The sequence below is a fragment of the Leuciscus leuciscus genome (assembly GCF_965113295.1).
Source record: "Leuciscus leuciscus genome assembly, chromosome: 12".
NCBI lineage: Eukaryota > Metazoa > Chordata > Actinopteri > Cypriniformes > Leuciscidae > Leuciscus > Leuciscus leuciscus.
The window spans coordinates 35,091,714-35,104,046 of record NC_138736.1 but is presented as its reverse complement, the minus strand read 5'-3'; the positions used below and the strand labels follow the sequence as shown (position 1 = coordinate 35,104,046).

General features: G+C 38.5%; 1 protein-coding gene across 1 annotated transcript in view; it reads left to right on the top strand.

Annotated features, from left to right (window-relative positions):
• The window catches only part of trappc9 (trafficking protein particle complex subunit 9), a 225,794-nt gene that overhangs the window by 99,586 nt on the left and 113,875 nt on the right, over window positions 1–12,333 (top strand). The window contains exon 17 of the mRNA XM_082186163.1: window positions 2,516–2,634. Coding sequence (XP_082042289.1) covers window positions 2,516–2,634 — 119 coding nt within the window. The remainder of the gene's footprint in view (window positions 1–2,515; window positions 2,635–12,333) is intronic.

Genomic DNA, 12,333 nt, shown 5'->3' with positions numbered 1-12,333 from the left:
ACAGCGACCCGACCGCAGCGATGCGAAACTTTGTTTCAAAGAGTCAAAACTCACAGATAGTTTCCTAAATCGTTTTTTATTAGGCCTACAGCAAATATTGTCAACCATTCACTCACGTGTTGAAAGGAAAGCAAGCAAGACAGAAAGACAGGCAATGGCAGCAGGCCTATGCCAGACATAACTTACACACTAGTGCTAGTGTTTGAGCCAGCGCAATCATTTAGAACTGTCATCAGGTGTACATTATCACTTTTTAACGGACACCCTGCAGCCAATCAGAATCGAGTATTCACCCAGACCATGGTATAATATAATATAATTATATATGCGCTTTATATAAAAAGATTATACAAATTTTTTTAGGATTTTATTTTGCGCTTTTTTTGCAATTATTTTGTATTTTATTTATATATATATATTACAATAATGACAACTCTTAAGCATGGACTTGCTACTACCAATAGATACATAGCCGCTGCTGTAAACTTGTGAGACATGCTGATGCTGCATAAATAGACATACACAAATCCCGTAGCAGATTTAGGCAGGTGGAGCTGGGGGAGGTGGAGGGTTTCAGAGGAACTCTGATAGCGTGCTGGAGGACTAGATTACAGCAAACACTGGACCAGACTATTTAAATGTTGATCAAGCAATCTCATTGGCTGCAGGCTCAGCAGAGGCCAGTCAGCTTGTGTCATGCAGTAATGATTTGATTCCTTGCAGACTGCATGTAAATGACCTTTAAGTCTGTGCCCTCTAGAGTTTCATGACTGAACGCGATATACAGTATATCTTAGCTCCACCTTCCTCTGATCGCGTGTAACTCTCTAAGCTCTGCCCTTCTTCTACCTCATGTCACTCTGTTAGCTTTGACCTGGTGTCTGGGCATCTGAGACTTGTAAAGTTAGCAGGAGACATTACGACATATCGTGCCAGACACTCTTGAGGGGAAGTGATGTCATTTCAGAGGCCGTGGGACTCGTAATGAGGACCATAAGTTCTCTCTGTGTCGTCTTGCCTTTCGAGTGGGAAAACACACACACTGACTAGATCTGTCCTGATGTGTGCTTCTGTGTACACTTCTATTTTACTACGCAGCAGAGGGACAGCATTTGAAAGATGACTGTGTCTTAGGCGTGAATCACAGAAGACATGCGTTTTAATTAGAATAGTGATCAGCCTCATTTTCATACATACATTTTTCACCTGGCATTTCTTCAGCTCTTCTTCTTCTTCTGTTGAATGTCAGAATCCATCCGAGTGTATTGAAACATGTGCGTGAGATACGGAGAGCAATCTGTGCACGACAAACGCTGCGATTTACCCTCATTATTCTCCCTCAGACAGAGCCAAAGCGGGTCAAATCCAGAAATGTCACCGCTACAGAAAGACCTTCAATTAGAGCAATGGCTCTGTGGCAAACAATGCAACATCCATGTTTCAGCATAGCTGCTTTTTATTTATTGATTTATTGATTTATTAGTTTCTTGACAGTAATGTCTAATTATGTAATTAATGAGATTTAGGCATTTTTTCCTGTAAAAATGGGCCTTTAAACGTGGGTTTAAAAGTTGATTTTATAACAAGCATGTGGGGACTATAGTGAGAATTTTTGAGTGTTGCAAATATTTGAATAAACATTTTGAACTTTTTTTTCCTGTTTGAATTGATTCACAGAAATAAATTGCACTTCCCAACACCACAACTGATGTTTAAATTAGAGACAAGATTAAAGCACAATTAATACACACATAACTATTCTGACACAATCTATAAAGAAACATGTTGTCCGAATAATATGGTAAAATCATCACAATGTTGCTTAATTTTATAAAGGCAGAACAATTATTGCAAACATATGATGAATATGTCATATATCACCCATCCCTACTGCAGCTGATGTCACACGTGTGTGTTCTTTAGCTTTGTGTTTTTATGTTCTTTCAGGCTTGCAGACCATTCCTGCAGTCTGCACTGTTTAAGTCTGTGTTGATGAAGGTATCATTCGTCATATTTATGCCCCGTTTCTAAAAATAACCCAGGCTGTTTCTTGCTTGAGTGAATGTGTGTGTGCGTTTATACGTTTATGCCATTATCCGTATGTGCTGGAGAGATAAAATGTATCCACCTGAGTGTGTTCCAGAGATCTGCTGCGGCACACGCACTCCGTCGCCTTATTTATTACCACGCTTTTCCACCTCATCATATTTCAAACTGTCACGTTATGGATTTTAATTTTATTTCGAGCACTAAACACTGGACAAACAGATGCGCTGAGAGATAGAAAGGTGGATGGAGAGAGAGGTGGAGAGGAAAGCGTTTGAGCGATGTTCACATCCTCTGAATGTGAGGAATTATGGCTGTATAATAGCGTCCTCTCTTCACATAAGTCATAGAAGATAGTGATCTCTCTTTCCACTTCCCCTTCTGCCTCCTCGCAGTCTTGTTTCTCAGGCCTCTGGCAGCTGTGTTCATGTACGCCGTATGTCTAATGGATATTGTTGTGTGGTTTCAGATGGTATCAGTGTAACAGGTCTGCCCGTCTCCAGCCCGCTACGGCAGGTCCTAAAGCCACGCTCCGAAAATAAACCAGTCGGCACTGACGCCAGCAAGAACGAATACAATCACACCAAGGTAGGAATTCTGTCCTCGAGCTGTACACGCTTCATTTTTCTGCTCTAAAGCTATATTACACGTCATTACTCTAGGGCACATGTTAGTGTACTAGGCAGGTGTGATGCTGTTTTGATGGTTACTTGGGTTCTAATTGTGACATCACACTGAAATGCTCCGCCCACATTTAAGTCTTATAGCAGACTGATCTCATGAAATGGCGTATGTATGACACGCCAATTCGTATTTCCATTTTTGGCGTGCTATCAACACGCATAATCGCTTTTCAGCGTGTTTATCAACGCCGTTGACTTAACGTTACATTACTCTCTATATAAATATATATGACTTACCCCAACCCCGTCCCTAAACCTACCCGTCACTGGGGTTAATACCATTTATGAGTCTTCCCCTACCATCCTAGGAAAAAAATATCGCTCCCCAGATGTAGATATACATTTTGCTTCGTTTCGCTCGGAGATTTAACGGCGTAGACATACACGCGGAATCACTCGGACATTTAACGGCGTAGACATACACGCGGAAGATGACGGCGTGGACATACACGCGGATAGCTCAAAATGCGTATAGATAACACGCCACTTGACTTGAAAGTGGCGTGTATGTTTACGCAAAGTCATGATGTCATGTTGCTTATAGAGTGCAACAGTGCCTGGCCACTTTTTCAGCGCCGTTGGTTCCGGAAGTATTTTTTTATATTTTTTTATTAATTTCTCCTATAGGGATTTTAAAGCATTTTAAGCCATGAACCAAGCCAACTAGCTATGAGGTGGATCATAACACTACACACTTTGATTTAAAGCAAACAAAGTATTTGAAAATCGGACAGAAATACAAAGGCACAAGATTGTGAACTTAACAGCTCTAGTAATAACTACAACCCCATGAAGCACTGCATGTAGCATAATTACATTAAGAACAATTAAAACTATTCATTTAAAAATGTTGATTATATACAAAACAATATTGCAAAATATGCATATATATTCAAATATTCAAAAGTATTTTGAGGGTGTAGGTAGGGATTACGTCATTTGCTGTGCTTCATGGGAGTGGGTGGAGCTAACGAGATCTTTTGCCTCAATTTACTTGTTTCAACTCTGATTGGTGGAATTTTCTGTACAGCATCTTGGGTAATGTAGTTTTCACCTCAAATTCTGCTGTTAAACAATTATTTTAAACCTAAGTTGAAATAATGTGGGCTGGCGTCTTCAAATGAGAAAATACCATCGATTAACGACCTCGTAGCTCACAGTAAGGTGGTTTGTAAATGTTTGTTATCGTTAAAAAATCTATTTCCCAATGGAGCAAATTAATGAGTTTTCCGTAACCAGACTGTTGCTCTCTATTGTGAATAGGTTTTATACTAATTCTGTTCTGCATAAGTTTGCACTAAATATCGAATTATGTTCTGATTGTCTTTTTTGGTGAATCACATTGTTTTATTCTGTATAGCAGTTGCAAAAGACCATTATGATCATCATCTCCCTTTGAGAGTGTATGTCTCTGTCCATGGTGCTGACGATTGTGTTGGTGAGAGTGTGTGTGTGTGTGTGTGTGTGTCTGTCCATGGTGCTGACATCTGTGTTGGTGAGAGTGTGTGTGTCTGTCCATGGTGCTGAAGTGTGTGTGTGTGTGTGTGTGTGTGTGTGTGTGTGTGTGTGTGTGTGTGTGTGTGTGTGTGTGTGTGTGTGTGTGTGTGTGTGTGTGTGTGTGTGTGTGTGTGTGTGTGTGTGTGTGTGTGTGTGTGTGTGTGCATGCGTGTCTCTGTCCATGGTGCTGAAGTCCACACCTTTTAGTAGAATTTCTGATTTGCACTGTTCAAGTAGACCTGTTGGTGAGATTTTAGTTTGGAGGAGGAGGAGGAGGAGGAGGAGTGATATAATTCATCTAATTGGTAATGGAGGAATGGACCATCATATGAAGGATAATAATGACAATAATTTGCCTTTGCACTAAGACGGAAGGTAATTCATTTTCAAAGTTTTTGACAACTTGAGTGCATCTCAAAAACAATTTCTTTTTTTTTTTTTTTCTCTAAACATCCTTAAAACAAGATCAGTTTACTAGGCTTGTTTACAACATGGCATATGATAATAAGTCTTGTTTTTTTGTGGAGAAATTGACCTAAAGTTAATGAGATTGATGCTTAAAATGCACAACAAAGAAAACATGTTTATTTTAAAAAGTAATTTTCCCTCCAGGATGCTAATTTGAAGAGGCAAGAAAACAAATTTTTCGGCAAATAAAATTAAATATGATTTTTAGGCGCATCATCTAATTTGTGATCAGATTTAAAAAAAGAAGAAGATTTTTGCAGTTAAGCAGCACACCAATAGCATCAGGACATCCCGCCTCAGGTTTGCCCAATAGCGACCGTCATTACAGCGACCCACTGTCCTCCAGTGACAAAATCACTGTCATTGTGATCGGGGCATGAGACTGACAATCCATCTACCTCCATCCCTCCTGTCATCACTGCATAATTCAGTGCCATTTTCAACAGACAGAAAGAGTTTGAGGATGCTAGGGTGAGAGAATACAGATGCATCCTGAATTGAAACAAGATGAACAGGGAAGCTAGAGAAGTAATGAGAGGAGGAAGTGATGAGTGACAGGTCACATCGACGCTGCAGGATATATCCCAGCCTGAGACGCTCTGAATGTTTGAATCTGGACGAGCTGAAGGTAATCACTTCTGCTGCCTGACTGACAGCATCCGACTGCGACTCACAACAGGAAGTGTCTTCACTCACTTCCCCTCTCATAACCCTATCAGCACTGTCCACAGAGAGAGAGAGAGAGAGAGAGAGAGGGAGGGAGACGGATGGTGTCCCGGCCCTCACTATCTCCAAACAGCTTAACAGTGAAGAGGAGAAGTCTCCAGCTCAGCTGTTTCCAGTGCAGTCTTTCTTTCTCATTGTCCTGGCTGGGACTGAGGGGTGATAAAGGAGAAAAAGAGAATCCTGTCCGCTCTGCCGGGCTGGTCGATAACAATATACGAGCGGATTTAGGCTGTTGGAGAGGGAAGATTAGGTTTAGATACCTGAGAGAGCATTTGTGTGTGTTCGAGAATAGAGAGAGCTTTGCTAAGCAAACATCTCTTATTATTATCAGTGTTGAAAACAGATGTGTTTTTTAATATTATTGTGAAAACCATGATACATTTTTTTATTTAATTTTTTGGATTCTATGATGAATAGTCGAAAATATCAGCATTTATTTGAAATAGAAATATTTTGTAACATTATAAATTCTTTACTGTCCCTTTTGATAAATTTAATGAATTCCTGCCGAATAAAAGTGTTTATTTATTTAAAATAAAGTGGCAAACCCCAAACCTTTGAACAGTAGTGTTTGCTGCATCACTCTTTTTTACATTGATGTTGTGAGAAATGTACAGTATTATTACTGTTGTACTTTTTTATGAAATATACAGTATGTGTTTTTTTCTTTAACTTAACTCATTTTTATGTACTAGGGTTAGCTTTATATTAAAAATAGAAGAATTTGCTTTATTGTTTATTATATGAAGGTCATACAATTTTGCAATCATTTATATTTGCTACTTTTTAAATATGTTTTTATGTATAGATTTTATAGTTTTTGAAACATGTTATAAGAATATACATGTTTTTTTAATATTTAAGACTGATAATCTAAACAAATACAGTGCCCTCCACAATTATTGAACCCCCTGGTAAATATGATCAAAATTGGCTGTAAAAAATAAATCTGCATCGATTATCCTTGTGATCTTTCATTCAAAAAATGTGCAAAATTCTAACCTTTCATTGAAGTAAAAGAATTGAAAGTGGGGGGAAATCACATTATGAAATAAATGTTTTTCTCCAAAACATGTTGGCCACAATTATTGAAACCCCTAGAATTTTTTACGAGTAAAATATCTCTGAAGTATATTCCCATTAATATTTACCTTTTTTAGTACACCAGGGTGACTAGGAACATGAAACTGTCCAGCTATGACTTCGTGTTTCACAGGAGTTTAAATATGAGGAAACACAAAGGCCAAATCCCCTTAATCATCCATCACAATGAGTAAAACCACAGAATACAGTTCTGATGCGTAGCAAAAGATTGTTGAGCATCACAAACTAGAAAGTGGCTGTAAGACAATAGCTAAAGAATTGAAAATCCCCATTTTGACCATCAGGGCAATAATTAAGAAGTTATAACCAACTAAAGATGTTATGAATCTGCCAGGAAGAGGACGTGTGTCTATACTGTCTTAATGCACGGCGAGTATGAAAGTTTGACTGGCCAAAGACTCTCCAAGGATCACAGATGGAGAATTGCAGAGATTAGTTGAGTCTTAGGGTCAGAAAGCCTAAAAAAAATTTTATCAAACAACCCCTACATCCCCACATGTTGTTTGGGAGGGTTTAAAAAAAAAACTCCTCGCTCATCCAAAAACAAATTCCAGCAAATTTAATTGTCAGACACGACTGGATCTTCAAACAACACAGGGTTCTGTGGTCAGATGAGACTAAAACAGAGCTTTTTGGCAGCAAACACACTAGATGGGTTTGGTGAACACAAGGATAAAAAGTACCCCATGTGTACAATTTAATATACTGTTGGATCTTTAATGTTGTGGGCATATTTTTCTGCTGGAGGTCCTGGACTTCTTGTTCAGATACATGGCATTGTGGATTCTATCAAATATCAACAGATAAAAAATCAAAACCTGATGCCTTCTGCTAGAAATCTTATAATGGGCCGTGGTTGGATCTTCCATCAGGACAACGATCCAAAACAAACATCAAAATCAAAACAAAAATTTGTTGTGGAGCACAAAATGAAGCTTCTGCCATGACCGTCTCAGTCCCCTGACCTGATGAGTGGGCTGAACTGAAGAGAAGAAGCACCAACATGGATCTGGGAATCTGAAGGATCTGGAGAGATTCTGTGTGGAGGAATGATCTCTGATCTCTTGTCAGTTATTCTCCAAACTCATCAGGCATTATAGGAGAAGACTCAGAGCTGTTATCTTGGCAAAAGGAGATTGCAAAAAGTATTTAATAAAAGGGTTTCAATAATTGTGGCCAACGTGTTTTGGAGAAAAACATTTATTTCATAATGTGATTTTCCCCCCACTTTCAATTCTTTTACTTCAATGAAAGGTTAGAATTTTGCACATTTTTTGAATGAAAGATCACAAGGATAATCGATGCAGATTTATTTTTTACAGCCAATTTTGATCATATTTACCAGGGGGTTCAATAATTGTGGAGGGCACTGTAGTTAAACAATCATCAACCATTTCAGATTTTTTATATACATTTTCCAAAAATTATAATTGGTCGACCACTGTGACAGGTTTTCTGTATAGTAAGTATACTTGTGTATATGTGTGAAGAAAACAAAGGCAAATTAAGTTAAATATAATTTGTGAACAGAATATTGTATTGCGTCTCTGAAAAGTGTGAAAGTAATATTTAAATAGGGTGTATTTAGCATACATAAATGCTATGAAATTAGCCTCAGCAATACAAAGGAGTTAACCAGATTATTAAACGTACACTATGTAACTTTTTATTTAGTTTTTAGTCAATACATCATCAATCCTTCTTCCAGAATGAGTTTTTGTCTTACCCTGATTCACTATGGTAAGCATATTATAAGTGTATATATTTTAGACCTGACAGAATGGTTTTTTCAGGAAATTTCGTACATATGTCACTCGCCCGTTCATGTCTCATCATATCCGTAGATCAAGAAAAGTTGCTCCGGCTACTTTGACGCGTGTCTGGTGTGGGAGTGGCAGAGGTTAGATTTCACAACGAGTGAGAAAGGTTGACATGGAGCAGCGAAATCTCAAACATCTGAGAATCTGCAGGCAAAAAGAGAACATGACAGAGCTCGTAATAAAACAAGAATCAACATTGGCTTGGCTTTTCGGAGATTGTGAGAATTGAGGGATATGAGGTGTTGTAAAAGTGAGTCGGAGATGGTGTTTTTATTACTCAACATGCTGGTGTTAGTGAGGCCAGTATGGGCCGCTCACCCTGTGGTCTGTGTGGGTCCTAACACCCCAGTATAGTGACGGGGAGGGAAGGGTCATGCCATTATGGTTGTTGTAGCGCTGTGCTGGAATTTATGTTCAAGGAAGTACCATGTCTATCTATGTCTAGTCAGCTTGAGATCCTTTCCTTCTAAACTGGTTATATCTCTTAAGTTTTATGAGCAGTATCCATCCAATTATCCATCTCTCTCCTTTTTAAGTTATGAGAAAGAACCATATTCATCGGCACAGTCACGCAAAGCTGAAGCACAACCAAAACAATGTTCTTCTGCAAAATGCACACAGAGAGCCAAAAGTTCCATAGTGTACCTTTAAAAATGTTAAAAGTGCCCATGGTTGAAGAAACACCCTTGCACAGATCCTATCATACATTTATTTTAAAGCCATACGAGGTGTTGCATCCACTTAAATAGCTGTTGGATCCAATTCCAGAGGTGCCAAATCTGGGTTCGGCTTGGTCCAGCACAAATACCAAAGTACAGCCTCCAAATTCAGATCATCTCAGCCATTTAATTAGTTGGAAAGTGTTGTTTGATTCACATTTGTACTTTTTATATATATCTTTTTTTTTTTTTATCTCCTTAGTTTTACTATCAAAGCACAACATGCACAGAATGCCAAATACATCTGCCTGCTGTCAAAGCCTCGCAGGAGATGTGAAGAATGCACGGCTCTCACCAAGGGCAATTCCTTCAATGACAAACCGCAGTGATTCAGTGGATTTGCACACAGCTGGAATGCATGCCATTCACAAACTACTGCACACTCACTGCTCATCCATGTTTGTTCAGTGATTATTTTGTCTGAATTGATAGTGCTTCTGGGAACCAATTAGGATGCAGTACATCAGCTCTGTTTAACATGAATTTTTGAAACTCATTCTGCAGATTTTTCCTATCAGATGCCATTCATTTGCACACATTAAGGCAGTTTCTTTTCATGCCGATTACAACCTGTACTTGACTCCATATGAATCGTATCTCATTTCCAGACAGACTTGAGTTTCTGATGTCAAATGGACTATTTTCTCAGTGTTTTTTCCTCTGGTTTAGAGATGTTGAGAACGGCACAAGCTGCTTCGTCAACGTTTCTTCGACCAGACGGTGAAGAAGGATTTTAATAATTCCTCAGATGGCGCTGGAGGGAAAGTTTTGTTTTGAGGCTGATGTGAGCTCAGTTCAGTAGATTAATGTCTGGTTTTCGTCACACATGTGACCCCTGACAGCTCCTGCGTGTGAATGCGTACGCTACCGCACGATGTGCTCGTGACAGATCCTGCGGGGCACAAACTCTTAAATGAAGCTGTTTGGTTTCGACACGCTCCGCCGCGTTCGTGAGTTTTCAGTCTGTCCACACGAGCGCACACACGCATGTATATTTTAATATTAGCCTCGTGATTAGTTTGTTTACTTGTTTTGTGCATGTAAAGGAAATGAAAAGCACTCTTTTTCCCATCAGCGGCTGATATCCTGAGCTTTTTTTATTAAAGATGAGCAGAAACGTCATTTATGAAGTCTGACATGCTGCTCTGACTATCCATCTTCACACACACATAGATGCACATAATTAGAAGCCACTTTTTCAACTTGCTAATGAATCTGCTTTTGTTGTGAGGGTACATTGATTTGATCACTTCTAATGAAATCAGCCCATAATGGCGGTGCTGTTAAAGGTGAATGCAGATCCTAGGCATATATATCTATGTACAGATGTGGTGTTAATTCAGAAATCTTTCTTTCTTTCTTTCTTTCTTTGAAGTTACAACATTTCCTTCAGGCCTGTGTGTGTGTGTTTTAATTCAAAGCTCTAAAGTCCAAACACATCAGTGATATGAGGAGATATTTTCACAACAGACTCCATAGATGAGTCACGCTGCACCTGGAGGCTTTCCAACTGTGTGTGTGTGTGTGTGTAGCAATACTTTGGGTACCACGCTGTCCATAGAAGTGAGCTAAATCTGGCAAAATCAGCATTGCATCAAATAAATTATTTACATTTTAAAATATATTGAAACAGAAAATATTATTTTAAATTCTACAAATATTTTACAATATTACTTTTTACTCATGTACTATTATTTATTGTTGTTTTATGCTAGTTCACTCATGTTAATTTACAATTGTATTGTTAAAATATGTTAGTATAGGAACTGTAGCTAAGATTAGTAAATGCTGTGGAATGATTCATTTGTGTTAGCTAATGTTAATGCTTTCAACCTTATTGTAAAGTTTTTTTGTTTTTTTTAAAGAAAACTATAAAAGATAACATGAAACAACATTAACAATGCATGAGTTAGGGTTGCAAAATGTGACTTAATCATGAAACAGAATATTTTATGGGAAATATTATAGCACGGGCATTTTGGATGTGATTGTAGTGAAATGTTAGACAGTTGTAATACATTTAATATGAATTCCATTTTAATATCATTTATATTATTAATCATTTAAATGAATAATATAATTTATATTTAAATGTTTAAATTATATTAACTATATACTATATTAATATAATTTTTCTTTGTGATTTTTCTTTTCTTTTTCTTTTTTAATAATGCCATGCACTAATAGGCACAACCAGACCAGATATGTTTGATAAAAATGTAAACAAGGTCAATTTTGATTTCAAGTTGGCTTTAAACTCAATTAATTCTTATGTCTTTCCCCATTATTTATGAAGGTCAGATGTCATGTTTGTGTGTATCCGTCCTGCTGAGATGATCTTTAGAAGACTTGGTTGCATTTGCGCTTGGTTGCACTGCTAAATTAGAGTGTGCATCTAATGTCACTTCTCACTGAATTGTAAAGCTCTTTTATTTTCCTCTTCAGACTAGGAAGGGTTTTGATTTCTAATGCTGTTGGAGTCAAAGCACACACACACACACACACACACACACACACACACACACACACACACACACACACACACACACACACACACACACACACACACACACTGCACTTTTGAAAGAGGGTTGAAGCGTATAGTGCATCTTCTCGTGAGTGTGTGTGTGTGTGTGTGTGTGTGTGTGTGTGTGTGTGTGTGTGTGTGTGTTTGTGTGTGTGCGTGTTTCCCTGCAGTTGGCTGCTGAAAGTGCTTACACAGTAGTCAGAGCTACAGAATAACTGCCATACATCATCTCACAGATGAGCTGCCAGACACACACACACACACACACACACACACACGCACACACACACACAGGCACGACTCCAGCTGCTGATACGGATCTTCTCCTCTCTCTTTCTTCCTCTCGTTCGAGTGATCGCATCACTTCCCTCTTCACAGCGTTTAACTGCCCCAGCTGCCCCTCTCAGACCCACATGAGAGAGTGAATCACAGTAAACTGGACTGAACGAGTGTGAGAGGTGGAGTAAAAGAGTGTGCTTTACTCTTCTTTACTTTCCTCTTCTTTATAGACTTTTCTGTCTGTCTGTCTGTCTGTCTGTCTGTCTGTCTGTCTGTCTGTCTGTCTATCTATCTATCTATCTATCTATCTATCTGTCTGTCTGTCTGTCTGTCTGTCTGTCTGTCTGTCTGTCTGTCTGTCTGTCTGTCTGTCTGTCTGTCTGTCTGTCTGTCTGTCTGTCTGTCTGTCTGTCTGTCTGTCTATCTATCTATCTATCTATCTATCTATCTATCTATCTATCTAT